The sequence below is a fragment of the Aspergillus oryzae genome, chromosome 8 (assembly GCF_000184455.2).
Source record: "Aspergillus oryzae RIB40 DNA, chromosome 8".
Taxonomy (NCBI): domain Eukaryota; kingdom Fungi; phylum Ascomycota; class Eurotiomycetes; order Eurotiales; family Aspergillaceae; genus Aspergillus; species Aspergillus oryzae.
This window is the reverse complement of record NC_036442.1, coordinates 3345632-3362624: the sequence shown is the minus strand read 5'-3', so window position 1 is coordinate 3362624 and position 16993 is coordinate 3345632. Positions and strand designations below refer to the sequence as shown.

Genomic DNA, 16993 nt, shown 5'->3' with positions numbered 1-16993 from the left:
ACTACCCATCTGTAGGCGATCTGGCACTTGAGAGGTGTCTGACCCATACTCTGAAGAACAGACGAGCCACCTCTTCACTGCTAAAGGCCTGTTCGCAAACGTCCGGGTCCCACCGGGCGACTTCTGGATACATGTTGGAGCAACACTATCATACGAAACAGAGGGGTGCAGGAAGGCAGCACACCAATGTAGAAGTCATGGGCCGCCTGGGGCGCTGCAGGCTCGCTTCGAGCTGGATTACACTTTCTGTTGGAGATAACGTCCAATGACCGAAAGATGGTAGAACCCAATGTTGTGGGTTTTCAAGGCCCCATCCACTTAAGTTGGCCAATTTGGACCCAGCAAGAAGGAGAGTGTAGCTGGAAAGGCCGACCTCGTAGAGTTCTCCGCCGCAGTCGAATCTCTGACTCCTCCCCAAGGGTAAACTTTCTGACGGGCGAAGGTATGAGCCAATCCAGATACTGTGGTCAGCCGCGTTCCGAAGGGCTGATGCTGAGGCAGACGATGACTCGAGAATGGCGTTGGTCCATACAGAGTCGAGAAGGGGCAGAAGAGAAAAAGGGAAAAAAAAAAGAAAGAAAAAAGGGTAGAGGGGGGGAGTATAAGCCTTGCTATAACCTGGGGCGAGGCAATGGGAACAACTACATATATGGCCTTGACCAGCCCATACTGTCGGCCATAACTCAATACTCTTTTCTTATGTTCAACCGTCCGTTCATACAAGCCAAGTCTCTCGTCGTGATTATCAGATGATTACTCAACCATGGCCGTATTCAACAGACAGATGGATCTGATGCAGCAGGCCAGAGCTTCGTCGACTTTCAATCCGATGAAGCTGACGGTCATCATATACGACAAGTACTTTGACCTATCCCTCTTCCCCGAGTCCATAGCCACGTATCAAAAAGGCTGACCCCTTGACAAGTGAAGCAACAGTTAGCGCTCGACGAGCAGCATTCCATCGTGTGGAGGACGCACTGGGGCTGCTCGATAACATGAAGTTACCACATGTATACTCGGGTCTCGACCGCGAAGGACTCTACCTGGAAGGGGTGCGTCGGGCTCGTGTCATCACGAATGACATGATAACCCACGGCCACAGTCATTTCAAGTGGTTGAACGAACGTTATCAAATCTGCAATTCGTCTCCGTTCGGAATGAACTTTCTCATGTTTCGCCGAACCATCGAATTGCAGGGGACTGCAGAACAACGACGGTACTGGCTGCAGGAGATCGATCAGATGAGGATCAACGGTGCATATGCTCAAACCGAGTTGGGCCATGGGACTTTTGTTCGAGGAATAGAGACAACTGCCACCTTCGACGTCGATACCGATACCTTCACGATCCATTGTCCCACTCCTACATCGGTCAAATACTGGCCTGGTGGACTGGGCTTTAGCTGTTCTCATGCCATCGTTGCGGCGAGATTGATCACACACGGAAAGGATCACGGCGTGCATATGTTCATAGTCCAGATCCGCTCGCTGGAAGATTTCGCTCCCGTACGTGGGGTGGAGCTCGGGGATTTAGGCATGAAGATGGCCTACAACGGAACATGTAATGGCTATGCGCGGTTCAATTACTTGCGCGTGCCAAGGAGCAGTCTGCTAGCTGCCCATGCGCAGGTCTCGCGCGACGGCACGTATTCTCAGGCGCAGGCCAAGGCGGGCACCCTTCCACTATCCAAAAGGGTCTACTCAACGATGCTGGATACGCGGCGAAACATCGTGCGATGTGTCGCCTTCGGATTAGCTCAGGCCGCGACAATTACAGCGCGGTATTCCATTGTACGAGAACAGGGCCGATTGATGTTTTCCGATGCGGCAGAAGAAGAAACAGCTATCATAACGTTCAAGTCTCAGCACTATCGACTGTTGACTCTCATCGCCCAATCGTATGCTATCCTGTTTGCCGCAAAGGACTTCGATTTCAGGTACGATCAGCTCGTCCGTGAACAGGAGAATGACGACCATGCGCGGTTGCCATTCATGCACGCCCTCAGCACGGGGTTAAAAGCGTGGGCCACTACTATAGCAAGTGCCGGCGCTACAGAAGCAAGAAAGATGTGCGGCGGCCATGGGTATGTTGCCCTGTCCGGCCTCCCGGAGATCGAAGGATCGGTTTCTGCCACAGCCACATTCGAGGGAGAGAACTATGTGATGTGGCAGCAGCTGGTAGTATACCTGTTCAAACAGGTCAGAGCATCGTGCGCCGGCCAGGACGTCGACGCCGAAGTGAAGGACTACATTGGCGGCGTCCGATCATACCTCGGTAACGGAGGTTCTCCGTCCAGGATTCAGAGTTGTGACAAGAAAACACTTTTCGACGGCTCAACACTGGTGTTGATCTATAAGAAACGGTCACAGCGAGTACTAGCCGCTGCATACTCTTCGTATAGAGATATGTGCAATCGCTGTTCTGCAGCAGAGGCGTGGAACGCCTGCATGATGACTAGTCTAGCAGCCGGTCAGGCCTTCGTGGAATATATTGTGTTAGAGTCCTTCGTGAAGCGGACATCGCCCTCAGCTACACGGGACGCTCCTGTCTCCCAGGCATTATCACATCTCTTCTCTTTGTTTGCTCTGACAACAATCACAAGTCCTACCCCGTCCTTTGCAGCGGGTTCGTTCCTGGAGCATGGACTTCTGACACCTGATGAGCTCAACGAGATTCGTGTCCATATTAATGAGCTTCTCGCAAGCCTTCTCCCCAACATCGCTGCTCTGACAGATGCCTGGGACTTTACCGATAGCAGTCTCTGTAGCGCGTTGGGTTGCAAGGATGGAAATGTCTATGAGCGGTTACTGAGCTGGACACGGCAGCTGCCGGCAAACAGCGGGCGAGCCGTGGAGAAAGCATGGGAGGCATCTGAGGGAATTGAGGAATTCTTCAAGGCAAGTCGATTGTAATATGTCAGTCGGACAGTGTTATGGAAGATATGGTTGACGAAGCTGGGCTTGTCATGTGTATAGTGTAAGGGCTGCTGTAGCCGGTCCAATGTATATAGGTCTACGTGTGACGACAGAAATCTGATGTCAGCAGTGAAATGCATATATTTGGAACTGGATTTTATTTCCCTTTCGTTTCTACCTTTGCTTCTCCCCTTTCCTTTGATAGATTGCTTGTAAAAATAAGGTATGTTAATCTGTCGGTGAGTATATGAGCTCGAAGGCTGATAAATTGTCACTTCGTTGATGGACTGTTTGAGTTGCAAATGAACATAAATAAGGATATAGTAGGTAGTAAACACCAGACGTAGCAAGCAATAAACGACGCGTGGTCCACCAATCGTCCCAGATGGCCATGGGAAATAACAAAAAATTAAGTTATATGGAAACTCTGCCAACACCTGAGAAATGACACGGACTAGGAGACATCTTGGACCAATAACGAGAGCAACACACCCTCAGGAGCGACGGGAGAGTTTAACATTGATACCCTCTTGCCGAACAAAGAAGCTGTTATGCGTCTTCCAGTCGCGGTGTGGGTGAGCCAACTCGATATCGTAACGTGAGATCAGTGTAGCCATCACCTTGTATACCTCGAGTAGACCTAAGTTTCTTCCAATGCAAATGCGGCTCCCAGCACCAAACGCAAGGTCGGAATTATTCATCAACCGTAAGCGTGCCTGGAATTCCTCTTCACTTTCCTGGGAATCATCACGCAGCCACCTCTCAGGGCGAAACACGTCCGAATCCTCGCCCCAAACAGACCGATTCCGAGCAATGACATACGGATTCATACCGACAATACTCCCCTGAGGGATGTACTGGCCATTTGGTAGGGTGAGCCCTCCGGGTGGCACATACCGTTCCAACGTCATAGCAACACCGGGATGCATCCGCATTGCCTCACGGACCACCGCGTTGAGGTACGGAAGTGCGCTTGCAATATTGTATGGTACGGCCGACGGTGCGGCGTCTAGGCTCGATTGACAGGCACGAATCTCCTTTTGCAAACGCGCCCACACCCGACGGTCCTTCAAAGCGAAATAAATGGCTGCATTTAGCGTGATGGCTGTTGTATCTGCACCAGCAATCATGTTGATCATGAGGTACGAGATAATCTGGCTGTCATCAACAATGTCGGGGTATTTGTCTTTGGCGTCGATGAACCTGTCTAAAAAGTCGGGCTTATTTGCATCGTGGTAGCTGGTGTCTTTGCCTTGTAATCGGTCAAGCAGATGTGTTATCGAGATGTTTGTGATATTACCGAAGGCTGGCGGCCCGATTCGGTAGATAGGGTTCTTGTCCAGGAGATGGTCTAGGACTGGAAGTTGCCCAACGAGAGAGAAATAGTCCATAGCAGTGTCAGAAATAGCGATGGTGCCGTCGAAGTCAAAGCCGTTCTTGAGATAGCCGATGGGCTCGCTGAAGGTGGCTTGTCCTACCACGTCCCATGTATCTATCTTCATCAGCACTCAACACGGCCTGTGCGTAAAAAAAAAAGCAAACCTACAGAACAGTAGCCACTGGTCCAATTTGCACGTTATTCCAGCGTTCAATCCATTAATGAACTCCTCTTCCAGCCTCTGACAGAGGTAGTTGATCACCTCATCAATATGGGGCTCAAGTGGCAGGACACCGGTCAAGGAGTAATACTTTGCAATGGGTCGCTTTTGTTGCGCGTGGATATCGGGGTCACACTCGCTGAATAGATTGTAAATAATTCGACCATTGCTTTTGGCACTACTACCATGGTAGAATTCGGTCTTGCGATAGTCTCCTTTTGTGTTGTAGATGGTTTTGATCATCTCGGGCAGATCCAAGTCGACGACATTAGGGGCGATCCGCACCACTGGGCCATATTTCTGGTGGAGCTCATGGAGAACCACCTGAGACTGTCCCTGCGTGACATGGTACATCCGCCAGAGGTTGGTCCATCCTACGATTGCGAGGTTATTGACGGCAACAGAGGCTGATGCGACGCGGGACAGCGTCCAAGCAGTGGCGCGAATGGCCTCCACAACTCACCGGCGAGAAAGGGACCAGGGATCTTGCGTAAAGGGGAAATGAGATAGGTCGCTAGATACCAAAAGACCAGGGCTATCCACAGCGTGCCAAATAGTGACACGGCAAAGCCTCTCAGGCTATAGTCGAGCGCCAAAAACAGGAAAGAATCCATTTTTGGAATCAATTGAGGATGAAGTCCCTGGAGATGAAACAAGCAAATAATTGAGAGAGACCAGGGTCAGAGTATCCCTGGTATTTAGAGGGTCTGAGACCAAAGTTCACGAGGTGATCCCCGTATACAATTGGCCAATGCATTTGCAATCGACGCTATGATGTTCGGTCCAGAACACGCACTAATGCACGCGGCGCCCTAGAGTTTCTTGACAGCTTCACTTGCTCTTCCCCGGCGCCAAAGTACCTTCTCACTGGGATTGAAACCCGATCCATTGGTTCTTCCGGAGCCTTCCTCCGTTTGCCCCGAGAGGCTCGTGTACTATTTCGGGTGAGACCTGCGGCACATCATGGCTCTTGTTTCTTATCACACCCGGGAATTTCGATAGCTCCACTTGCACGGACCGACCGTTGCGCTATGTCGAAATGACAGGTAGATAGTGGGTACAGGCACTGACAGAACTTTAATTCACAGGCTTAATGGACCCGTACGAGCTCGAATATGACCAGTATCCGGGGAGCGAAGTAAAGCTCCGGGGAAAGAAGGAAATCGCAAAATAAAAGTACAAAGCAGTGAGCTAGAAGCTTGGACCGGCGGGACGGCAAGAAGGGCTTACAGTATCCTTCTTGTCGAAACTCGAGGTTAGTCCACATGATATCTAGAAAGACGGGTTGTTGATAGTTCACTGTTGATAAGGAAGGATGGCATCAAAGGTACTTTCTGAAATTCAACCTCGTATATCTAATCTTGTCCACACTCGCCCTCGATGCATTTATCTTCGAGTTTGATTCGACTTTTCATCAGCCATACAACCTGCATTTTCTGAGCCAGTGTTTCCTCTTGTCGTAGCCTTCCTCCAGTGCGTTCAAGATGCTGGCCGGCCAAGGGGTCAAGGCAATCGTGGTGATGTGGGTGATGGTTATTATATCCTTTATTCTTGTCCCTTTACGGCTGTACACCAGGGTTTATATCGTCAAAGCTCTGGGGCTGGATGATCATGTGTTCAATCTGGGCTGGGTAGGTCCCTTCGTTCGAGAGCCGAGTGATTCTGTACCGATTCCTAACTCTCGATCCTAGGTATTCCTCCTCTTATATACGGTCTTCACCACCATCGCCGGAAAGCACGGGTTCGGACAGCCCATTACTAGCCTGTCCATGGATGAAGCCGTCCAAGCCGTGTACATGGAAATGGTCGGTCAGACGTTCGCCGTTCTGGGGATGGCCATTGCGAAGCTTTCATTGGGTATATTTCTTTTGCGGATCGTGGTAAAAGCATGGCATCGAAGATCGATTTGGATCTCAATGGTCAGTCTATCAGTTGTCTCTGTGATGACGGCGATTATCTTCTGGACCCAGCGCCTTCCCTCCAAGGCAATCTACGATCCTCGTGTACCTGGTCGAACTATTGTCAGCGTTACCCCGTTCTCAGTACTACTCGGCTGTATGCTACTCCGCTCCTGAGCCCCCTCTAGCCGGATAGCTGACTTAGCTTTATGTTATATTTAGCATGGTGTGCAGCGGTCGACTTTTACTTTGCCATTCTCCCGTGGATATTCATTTGGGAGCTCAACATGCGGTTCAAAGAGAAGATGACGATCGCTATCAGTCTGAGCCTAGGATTCATGTCAGTCTTCCATGTCTCTGGCGATGGAGAGCATGCTAACATACATCCTGCAGTGCCGGTATCTGTGGGGTCATTCGTACTATAGAGCTCGGCGGATTGTCAAGTGCTAATTACACAGGTATGTCCATGGTCATTCCAATCCACTTGGCCAAAGATGGAAACCGCTACTGTATGCTTATTCTCTTTATTCGTAGAGGACACGGTGCCTCTCATTATCTGGTCCGCCGTCGAGCTTGCCGTGACGCTTATCTGCGTCGGCATTCCCACGATCCGTCCTCTTTACCGGTACATTGTCCACGGATCCAGTGTCAAGGAGTCGCATGAAGTCTACAAACGGCAAGATGAAAGTGGGAGTGGCAGTGGAAGCCGCGGCAAACCGACTTTTGCGATGCCCATGAGGAACTTCGCTCGGGCGGGCCGAAAGGACGAATTACTGACCACTACAACGACCACCGTCGACATTCCAGACGCCAACGACAACAGACCGGATGGGAATAGTCGGTCTTACGTGACGGGTGCCGGGCAGAATGACGAAGAAGCACTCGTGGCTACTATCGAGGAAGAAAATTCTCGGTACAGGGATCACATATGCGTGCGGCAGGAAGTGCATGTAGAGAGAAATTGATTTGAAGAAGAATGTCTGGGACACTTATTTACAAGTAGGGGGTTTCCCTTTGGATGGTTGAACAATTCTGTTAGAAACCTTCTCCTCACATTCCTTGTTCCATTCCTCTGTCGCTTCGCAGCTATTGTGTCGTGAGTGAAGTTCCGGTCGGAGCAATCAGGGTCGGTTGGAGTATATCAGAAATGTATATCTTTGGAAAGGGTAGTTATAATATGTCGAATATGAATTTAGGTAAGAGTATTTGAAACAACAAGTATGAGGATGGTTCACTGGATGGCTTGCCCTAACATCCACACCATCGCATCCGGCCACCTCAGGAACAATCACTCCTCCTCACAAGGTATATCCCGCCATTGACCAACGACAATCCAGAGTATGAGATACTTGCAGAACGCCGAGTGGCGTTATCAACCGCGTGACCTATTCAGTACCTTTGCCTCACGCCAAGCAAATTTCCCCACACAAAAGCAACCATAAATGTCGTTGGCCACCGAAGCTCAAACTTTCGGAGTCGCTCTCAGTGGTTACTTTACTGCTGGTGCCCACGGGATCGTAAATGGACCTTGACCAATTCGAGTAGTTCCGGAGACGATCGCTCATCGCTCGATTTGGTCTCGTGTCCAGAGTGTTGCTACAGCATGGTCTGGATTCCAATCCACGCAGCAGATATCTCTTTTACGCAGTAACTATTCGATAGCCATTTCCGTTCAGATCAGCCGTCGGATCCGAGGAGCGACGACATCAATGCGTGTTATTAGTCAAATTTTGGAGGGGTTGCGTGCCCACTGCAGGCAGATGTAGCCGTGGCACCACAACACCGGCCAGCCCTGGATTGGGTGGTGGAACCAAGATATGAGAACCAGTATCTATTGGCACGGAGGCGTTTCCGGAGCCTGCCGCGTGTGATACGTGCAGAGTCAATTCCTACGGACTGTCTGGGGTAGGATCACAACTAATCAGTTGCAGCGATGGTTTGACAACAGGGGTCGATCAAAGTTTCCGAAGAATAGGAAGCGAGGACAGCACCAAGGCCGCTGAACCACAGGAAACAAAGGAAGGAAAAACACAACAAAACCAAAGACAGACACATAGGAAATGACATACTTACCAGAGATAAGATGAAAAGCACCATGGGGAGGGAGGGTATGGATGGGGAAGTTGATCAACAGTCTGAAACCCGCCCGAAATGAATGCATGACGCGACGATTCCATCTCCACCTAAGCTTCATCCCGTCAACCTCTAACAACGCGCTCGGAGGAGAAAAAGAGGGGGATCAACAGCAATCTAGGTTGTTGTTCCCCCAGGATTTCTCCGCAAAGAATGTTTAGGGTTCCGTGGATCGGGTGACCGAATCGGCCAACCGCATTGTCTGATCGTCTCGTCATATGATCCAGTGCATGACGTCTTCCATCAATCCATCACCCCAGACTTGAATCCTCACATTAATTCAACAATTGTCGCTCGGGGAAATCAATAAATACCCGCTCGTCTCCTCCCTCCCTCGTGCTGGTTCAGTTGATTGTTCACTCATCGACTTTATCAATCTTCCATTGACCATTCCAGGCTTGTCGCCCACTCATATAATCTTCTTTCCCCGGTCTCACATCAATCACCCTTCACACCACAACACCATGGACACCGATTTGAACAAGTACAATTCCAAATGGGTCGAGTTCCATATTCGGGACCACCTGAAGGACGGCGAGATCTCCGTGCGGCACACCGTCATCGAGGAGTATGTCTATCACTTCATTCGACCATGTTCATTGCTAACCTCTCTGCAGCGGCGAATTCCAAGACCCCAACAATCGTAGAAAATCGATCCATGAAGACGTGATCGACGAGATCGTGATCCCTTCCGACGGCATTGGCGAAATCTGTGCCCACGGACGTAGAGGCAGTGAAGGTCGTCTGGACCTGTTCCATGGCAACGACAAGATTTGCGAACTGCATTGGGACGATCGTGATGGGAGACGCGAGAACCTGGTCGAGATGTTGGACGAAAGTGACAAATACAGGATCGAGCATGGGGGATGGAGCCCAGAGGCCAACGGACCTCTGGGCCATGTTTACGTTGACGTGTGGGCTAAGGACAAGAGCAAGTAGTCTCTCTCCCCTATACGTGATACCGTAGTCTTTTACGGGTGTAGTCCTTTTTTTCTTTTCATTATGAGTTCAACTTTTTTTTTTTTTTTTTTTTTTTTTTTTTTGTCGTCTCCATGTTCACGCGAGATGTTACATATTTTGATATCATACCAGAGAAACCCACTATATTAGGAACGAAGCTCGATTGATCAACCAATTAACAATCCCAAGTAATGAAGACGCCAATAGTGTAGCTGAATCAGCGTAGCAGGAACTGGTCACCAATGATTTGTTAGTTAATATTTAACTCCAATTTGCATCCCCGCTAGTCCACAATGGGCATTGGTATTCAGTTTAATGGACAAGACGATCGATCGACCCCGCTCCAGTGTTTCGACGTCTGCGATGTGATGTGATAGCCGGATCATGTTTATGAAAGGGTTTATATTCTCCTCCAGCGGTGCTATAGTTCGTGGGTGTTTATCATATCCGGTTCAATGTTATTTTCTTTTCCCCTTTTGTCATATATCTGCTTCCGGTGTATGTCTCGAACTACGGAGTAGATTGCATAGATATCCAGTTGCGCTTATGTATTCCCGGGCTATACCTGCTCACTCGAAAGGCACTTACTATATTTAGGTAAGATCTTCTTCTGAGACTGATTTGCACTTGGCGCCCATCATCTTACACTGGGATATGCGGGGTATCCACATCTATCAGCACCGTTTGTGGTCATCGCCAACCAGTACACGAAGTTACTCGGTAACCTACTGCAATCTGTGGGGTACTTGGAATGCTGGGAGCTCTTCTAGTGTTTCCAATGTCTGTGAACCAAGCGCTTTACACGTCGACTATATGAAAAGGTGCCACCTGGGTAAACTCGGGGTGCAAGTATGGTGGTAGATTACCAGAACCTCTGATTCCACATAATGTGATGCTCTTAAGGGTCCTCCTGCCATCCCAGAGGCTAAATAGGAAAGTACTACGACTCTCGTATTGCTACCTTGACCAATACTACGTTGTCAATAAACCGAGGCAACCAGTTTCTTGGCAAGCTAAACGCGAGAAAACTTCGTGTCAGCCTCCTAACACAGAACAAGCTATGGTGTCTCGTAGACTTCTCTCCTGGAGACAATTACTCCTTATATTACACACTCTGTACGGGATTTCGGTTGCACTTGAACGTCCTACTGGGCTTGAACGGTATTCTTTCTCTTGATTTTGGTTGCTGCTACCTTTTCGGTCGACTGAAATGGTCATGACTAATAAGATGAGACTTTGAGTTCAGGGCGTCCAGCAGGAATTTGACATACACGTTAAAACTAGAAGGTGACGATATTATCGGACCTTTTGCACATAAGGAGTCTGGGTTGCTGCCTAACACGGTAGATTTGGTCAATACTCGTGCGGAGTCTGAACGCTGGCGATCTGCAACCGACGCATCCGAAACTGTGAATCTTCCCTCGTCGGTGGAGGCCTCTGGTTCGACCACGTCCGCTGCTGATCAACCTAAAACGAAGGAAGGTGTATCGTCAGAGGGAATTGTACCGACAAGCATGTCATCCTCTAAGCCTGGGCGCTCGTCGCAGAAAGGTTCCGGCAATGATGGATGTATGAGTGCAATGGATGCGGTTTCCTTTGTGAATAAGGTCAAGGTAAGTATCTCGTTGAAGCCCATGATACCCTCCTTGCACATCATGCTAATTGCCTACCAGAATCGGTTCGCGGAACACCCAGAGCTTTTTAGCGAGTTTCTTCTGATCTTGCAGGCGTACCAGCGGGAGTCGCGGCCTTTGCGGAAGGTGTATGAGCAGGTGGAGGAGCTTTTTGACGCGGAGCCAGATCTGATGAAAGATTTCAAAAAGTTCCTGCCCGAGGCCACGGCTTATAAGCGATGACAAGGGCCCGCCCACTTTGTTGCCGAACTTAAATAGTCTATAGGTACACTATCTTGCATATATATATCGCAGGTCCTACGAGGTGCTGGATACGCAATATCAGGCGCTCTCCACAGGCTCAAATGACAAGAAGTCCAAGAGCCAATGTCCCGACTTACCAACAGTGATAACACTGAGAGCCAATGCGGAAAACAGTGCCGTCGTAATGTCTCCATGTACGGTTGAAAGCGGCTGTGTCATCCACGGTTGAGTTCTGCGAGAAACATCTTCGTCGTGGTAATTATGAGATCAGGAACAATCAAACGTGACTCATACTGCCGATGTCCAGGTGAAGATCATCGAACGAATCCCCCATCTATCAGCTGAACCATCACTTAATCTACATTATAAATATCCCACTTTTCGCAACCATATTGTCACCTCTCCCGAAGAAAACTGTTGTTGAGTACAGGATGTCTGAATTGCCCAAATGCGAGCGAGACTTTGACATTGCTTATCAGGAATGGGAGCGAGATTCGGCCGAGTGGTTCGATCAAGAGGCATGGGACAAGGCTCTCGAATCGTGGATTTCACCCTTTCTGGAGGAAAGAGATTTTGGGTATGCGATCTTACAACGGAGGCGTCGCTTGCTGAGCATCAAACCGGCAGCACGTCCAAAATGTGAAGACAAGTCTCAGATGAAGTCGCCGGATTACCAAGAAGCTGAGAGGAAACGGGAGGAAGAAGTCAATGAGCTCATGGAAGCATACTGGACAAGCAACAGGACCTTGCTTGCTATGGATGAGACAATGCCTCTGGCTTTCAATGTGGTGGAGATTGTTCTCCTCCGTTCCCACAGAGATCGCCATGGTCGCCCGTATAGTTGGGTCATGGATCGTTTGACATGTGCGCTGACTGGTGGATGCTGTGGACGCGCCTGTGGGTGTTGTGAAAAGCCGCTGTTGACGTACTATCATCCATTGAATTATAAATATCCCGATGGGAAGATGGAGGTGGGTGTATATGGCCATTGCACGGCGGAATGTCCTTGCTGTATCCAAGTCCGACACCGCTACCATCCTCACCCACGCCTTCCAAAGTCTGCTTTCTAAAGGCCTGTCGGGATGGGAAAAAGGGAAGTTGCAAAAGAAGGGAAAGTGCACATCTCTTGCTTTGTATCTTAAGTCTGTCACTTTCGCTGCGTCTCATTTTCTCTTTTGCTTAGTAGACGAGAGTTGACCGATCATTTTCGTATCTCAATATATCATACCAAAGGCTCTCGCCAACCCACTCTCTTTAACGTCTTTCTTTCTTTCTTTCTTTCTTTCTTTCTTTCTTTCTTTTTTTTAACTATGCCGTTCACCATTGAAGCGGCACACCTCTGGAAAGCCTTCGTCCTTATGCTCATCTGGGTCGTGACAAATTCCTCTCGCCCGCTCTTTGTGGTGTTCTTTGACTGGCTAAGTGTCCACTTCAAGCATTGGCTTGAGCGCATGTGGTGCGTATCTTTCCTCGTTTATAGCTTCTATCCCAAGCCATTTGTTGGAAGGCCCGTTACTAATAGACGATAGGCCTTTGCCAGAAGGGGGGAGTCCGGAGGCCAGGCCAGACCAAGAGAATAAGGGGAGTGTAGGGGCGGAGGAGAGTGAGGAGGGGAAGAAGAAAAAGGGGAGTTTAGGGGATAGTGAGGAGGAGAGTGATGATGAGAGTGAAGGGGGAGTGAAGCTGAGTGAGGGGAGTGTAGGGGAGAAGAAGAGAGCGTGGCGGAGGGTGTGGAGAGTGGTGGTGGAGGAGGAGGAGGAGGAGGAGGAGGAGAAGTTTGTACGGTCTGACTTGCCTGGCTATGGACTCCTCGCCCAAACAAAGGACATCCTGAAACCTCGGGTGGAGAAACTGCGGTATGTGGTTGTGCGGCCTCCCTTTTCGCTTCCTGGATGCTGATATCAAATGCTATATAGACACTGGCGTGGTCTCCGCAGGGAAGTGGATTTGGAGAAGGGGGTGAGGGGACGATCCAAATCCGCTGGCCCTGTGCCACATCAATCGCAGCCCAAAGCAACCCAGGTCGAAGCCAGTGGAGGAGCCGCGCCTGGTGATCTCAATGCCATTGTCTCGGTGCTGATCCCACTGGTGGTCAATCTGAAGCATAGAGGTTGGCGGTTCCAAGGTGCAGTCCTTCCTTTTGTTTTTCTTTTTTTGTCATTCGTTTTTTTCTTTTTGGTCGTTCTTTTTTGGGCTTTTTGTCGTTCTCTTTTTGGTGTTTTGGTCGTTCCTTTTTTTTTTTTAGAGGGTTTGTGTTTTGTTTTGTGTTTTGTTGTCTTTTTTGGGGTCGTTCTTTTCTTTAATATCACTATCTTGTATATCACTATCTCCCATATTACTATTTCCTCTATTACTATGGTTCGGCAGGGTGCGCGGGTTGGTGGGTGGGTACCTTTTTTTGTTCTCTCTATGTTCATCGTTTTTTTGTTTTGTTTCTCTCTGATTTACTTTCGTAAAGCCGTTCATGTAGTCAGAAAGCATTGCTGCTTCTTGTTGGTTTGCGCATTTACTGCTGATGGTTGGCAGAAACGAGCCTCCCAAGACGACGATCACTTTCCATCTTCCATCGAAAGGGCTTTCCCGGCCTGGGACTGTCGGTACGTTGTGTCGGCTTGCGTCTTCGTCTAATCCTTTGCGTTTGGTGACGATATCCTCAACGTCGTATGTGTTGTCTCTATGGTTTGGTTCGTCGGCATCAGTTAAGGTTTGGCTTGCGAGATCGACCGGCTCTGCGTGGAATAGCATAGTTGAGCCTGCATTAAGATACCCTGAGTGGTAGGCCTTTCTTACTCTCTCTAGACTACCTAGATTGACTTTATAGAGTTGGAAGATAATTTAGCTGAACGGGTGTATCGGATATCTATGGGGGAAGAGAGGGGGGGGATTCTGGCTCGAATGGGTTCCGATCTGAAGGGAAAATGGGGGGTGGAATTCGGACATGACCTCTGCCTAGTGATGAGCGAACATAACCATCGGCTGGCTTGACACTGACGCCGAGGCAGGTTTGGTCATTGCGACATCTCGATGAACGAAGCACACATCCACCTCAGTCACCCGAAACGGTCCGCTCCCACAACAAATGGAGTGGCATCCTCGAAAAGGAAGGCAACAATCGTGTTTGGTTTCCACTGGAGAAAGGATGCTTGTGCATTGCGTTGTGTGATCTGTCCTGCATAGTGTATGTAAGTTGAGCGATGAGATACCTGTTTGCATGCATGAATATACCTCTAGAGCACATCATGAGGGGCTACCACCTACGCCCTCAAACAGGTCCCAATGATGCTGCATGGAGAACACAAAATCTATTACAAACCAAGTTTGGTCTAGAACTGTCGCTGTGAAACGTCATCCACGCATGTTTGTACTGCGGTGAATCCTTCCCAATACCTGGTAGTGCTACGAGATATATGATAGTACACAAAGTCCACTGATCAACTAAATCTTAGAAGCGGAGATCACAAGGCACGAACGGCTAACTTCAAAGGTGCTGGATACACGACGCAAGCATTGCGGTAGTCAATATCAAGTCGGCTTCTGGCGCGACTGGCGGGCGACCGAAAACCGCGAGAAAGGGAAGAATGAGTGATGGACCGGTAACGGCCTGGGGCGTAATTTCGATAGACTGGGCACAGTACGCAGATTGACTGCTGGGCTGCTGCTGAACTTCGGGTGGCATGGGATATGGCACCTGCTGTTGGAGCTGTTGAAGAGCCCTCCTTGTAAGTGGCCTCGGAGTCGTCGGGGGGGCCAACTGCCACTTCTCGATCAGCATGACTGGCTGCTGCGCACGTTTCCGGATACAAAGAACAAGAACGATACGCACATCCCCTCTTGAATGGTTGAACCACCAGAGGACGTCTTCCCGAAGCTTGGGAAGTGATTCGGATACCCCAGTTTCAATGACCAGAGTTGGGAAGGGACAGACGCCGGTTGCCAATGTCCCTACAGGTTGCCGAGTAGGTGGCAAGAATCCCTGGTCGCCTTCCTTACTTTTACTACCTCCAGTGCCTTGGTACCTCGTTGCAACCACCCAGTATTGGTCCTCAATCCCCATGCGCAACATGAGAAAGCTAATCTTTGTCTTCACACGATCCGTCGTGATTTCATGTCCAGGACCGGGGACTTTGATAATCCCAGTGCTGCCATCATGCTCGAACCTGAAGGAAATCCCATCGCGCGACCTTTCATCTCCCAGTCGCTGGATTGCATTGCGTGATAGCCCCAAAACAACGATCCACTGATTTCCTTCTCCGTGATGTTCAACAAGCTCGTCGTAGACCGAATTTATCACCGTGGATAGTCGTTTGAAATTAGAAAAAGTTTCCGTGCGGCAGTTACGGGGGAGACCAGATAAAGGGCGATATATGCTCATAGTGCTAACAGGTGCTGTGGCGATCGTCGACGAACAGACCAACTCGCGATCAGTAACTAGGAGGGAGGTCATGGTTAGTAATTCTCTATAAGAAGGTCACAATAGCTAAAATTGTGAGGTGAAAGCTAAGGGGAAACTGTGGCGAACGTAAGAGAAAGATACAAGTGATGCTAAGGTGAGTTGATTTGAAGTCATGATAGAGAAGGCGCAGGGGGGTTCAAGGCTATAGCGACATGGACAATACAAACTCGGTTTGCACTATTCACTGGCAATGTGGTGAAGAAAATATTCCCTATATCTGCATGGAGAAGTGAAGATTTGTTACAAATAAAGATGGCATATAGGTCATGTTATCGAAGGTGACACAATAATTAGCAAATGCAAACCTTGTCTAAGAATAGCAGCATATCGTTTAGAAGGAAAATAGGCCAGTTAATAATCTCCTGAAAATAGAGGTTCCATGATATAATGGGATTCATGTCCAACTGTATGACCATAAATGCTATTCTTGTTTCCAGTCTGTCCAGATGGACTAAGAAAGAGAACACAAGTTGCACTGCCTACGACGAACGTTCGAAGAACCATTCATTTAACAAGTCAGTTCCATCCTGCTTGACATTACACGGCTTGGACGTGAAAATAGATCCGCAGTTGTGTTCGCAAACCTCCGGGCACTGACACCTTTCTCAAAGAGAATATCCAGCTCAGCATACGTGCGGCCCTTGGTCCTGCGGTATCCAATACGCTCCACTACCAGATCGTTGAGACAAAGCTCAACAATTTCCCCAACAGCTGGTCCATTGTAAAGCGCTATCTGCCAGGCAGCGGACAGTTCATATTTATCGTTCAACTGGAGTGTTCCATATTGTTTGGTCCACGGCGGGGAGGCAAAGAAAGACGTAACGAGGAGAAGGTCATAACCTTCCATGACCGCGGCTGTGGACAACACGATAGACCAGGCTCTTGCTTTGGGAAATGAATGCATAGCTTCGGATACATTTGTCTGTCGTTCCTTTTCAACTGTGCGCTGGATTCGATCCGCTCGATTACGAGAACCTCACAACTGCTCATTCAGGTCAGCAGCGATACCAGTTGTTTCCGACTTTGAATTCATCTCGATACACTAGGCCAACCTCTTCGTAACTAGAGTAAGAAGAACGTGAGGTGAGGGCGTAAAGGCTTTCGCATTGTTCTCCAGATAACACTCCGAGATTTCGGACATCCGCGACATCTGTGGCTC

At 49.2% G+C, this 16993-nt stretch overlaps 9 protein-coding genes across 9 annotated transcripts; 6 read left to right on the top strand and 3 right to left on the bottom strand.

Moving 5' to 3' along the window:
• Positions 1-784: 784 nt before the first annotated feature.
• Positions 785-2912, top strand: AO090010000014 (uncharacterized protein; the record flags this gene model as incomplete). Its single annotated transcript, XM_001827015.3, has 2 exons — positions 785-858; positions 926-2912. 2 exons carry the CDS (start codon positions 785-787, stop codon positions 2910-2912), a joined length of 2061 nt encoding a protein of 686 aa, XP_001827067.3.
• A 497-nt stretch (positions 2913-3409) lies between these two features.
• On the bottom strand, positions 3410-5127 carry AO090010000015 (cytochrome P450; the record flags this gene model as incomplete). Its single annotated transcript, XM_001827016.3, has 3 exons — positions 3410-4407; positions 4462-4887; positions 4977-5127. The coding sequence occupies 3 exons, from the start codon at positions 5125-5127 to the stop codon at positions 3410-3412; spliced, it is 1575 nt and encodes a 524-aa protein (XP_001827068.1).
• A 701-nt stretch (positions 5128-5828) lies between these two features.
• AO090010000016 (uncharacterized protein) lies at positions 5829-8232 on the top strand (the record flags this gene model as incomplete). The annotated part of the gene is made up of 6 exons (XM_023233851.1): positions 5829-5840; positions 6205-6568; positions 6634-6751; positions 6805-6869; positions 6946-7361; positions 8074-8232. The coding sequence occupies 6 exons, from the start codon at positions 5829-5831 to the stop codon at positions 8230-8232; spliced, it is 1134 nt and encodes a 377-aa protein (XP_023094000.1).
• A 776-nt stretch (positions 8233-9008) lies between these two features.
• AO090010000018 (aegerolysin family protein) lies at positions 9009-9483 on the top strand (the record flags this gene model as incomplete). Its single annotated transcript, XM_001827018.3, has 2 exons — positions 9009-9112; positions 9162-9483. The coding sequence occupies 2 exons, from the start codon at positions 9009-9011 to the stop codon at positions 9481-9483; spliced, it is 426 nt and encodes a 141-aa protein (XP_001827070.1).
• Positions 9484-10564: 1081 nt separating this feature from the next.
• On the top strand, positions 10565-11360 carry AO090010000019 (uncharacterized protein; the record flags this gene model as incomplete). The annotated part of the gene is made up of 3 exons (XM_023233850.1): positions 10565-10665; positions 10751-11117; positions 11178-11360. The coding sequence occupies 3 exons, from the start codon at positions 10565-10567 to the stop codon at positions 11358-11360; spliced, it is 651 nt and encodes a 216-aa protein (XP_023094001.1).
• A 452-nt stretch (positions 11361-11812) lies between these two features.
• AO090010000020 (uncharacterized protein) lies at positions 11813-12451 on the top strand (the record flags this gene model as incomplete). Its single annotated transcript, XM_001827020.1, has 1 exon — positions 11813-12451. The coding sequence occupies one exon, from the start codon at positions 11813-11815 to the stop codon at positions 12449-12451; it is 639 nt and encodes a 212-aa protein (XP_001827072.1).
• Positions 12452-12691: 240 nt separating this feature from the next.
• On the top strand, positions 12692-14224 carry AO090010000021 (uncharacterized protein; the record flags this gene model as incomplete). The annotated part of the gene is made up of 5 exons (XM_023233849.1): positions 12692-12837; positions 12911-13237; positions 13298-13765; positions 13908-14156; positions 14221-14224. 5 exons carry the CDS (start codon positions 12692-12694, stop codon positions 14222-14224), a joined length of 1194 nt encoding a protein of 397 aa, XP_023094002.1.
• Positions 14225-14859: 635 nt separating this feature from the next.
• On the bottom strand, positions 14860-15753 carry AO090010000022 (uncharacterized protein; the record flags this gene model as incomplete). Its single annotated transcript, XM_001827022.3, has 1 exon — positions 14860-15753. One exon carries the CDS (start codon positions 15751-15753, stop codon positions 14860-14862), a length of 894 nt encoding a protein of 297 aa, XP_001827074.3.
• A 589-nt stretch (positions 15754-16342) lies between these two features.
• AO090010000023 (uncharacterized protein) lies at positions 16343-16738 on the bottom strand (the record flags this gene model as incomplete). Its single annotated transcript, XM_001827023.3, has 1 exon — positions 16343-16738. The coding sequence occupies one exon, from the start codon at positions 16736-16738 to the stop codon at positions 16343-16345; it is 396 nt and encodes a 131-aa protein (XP_001827075.3).
• Positions 16739-16993: the final 255 nt, after the last annotated feature.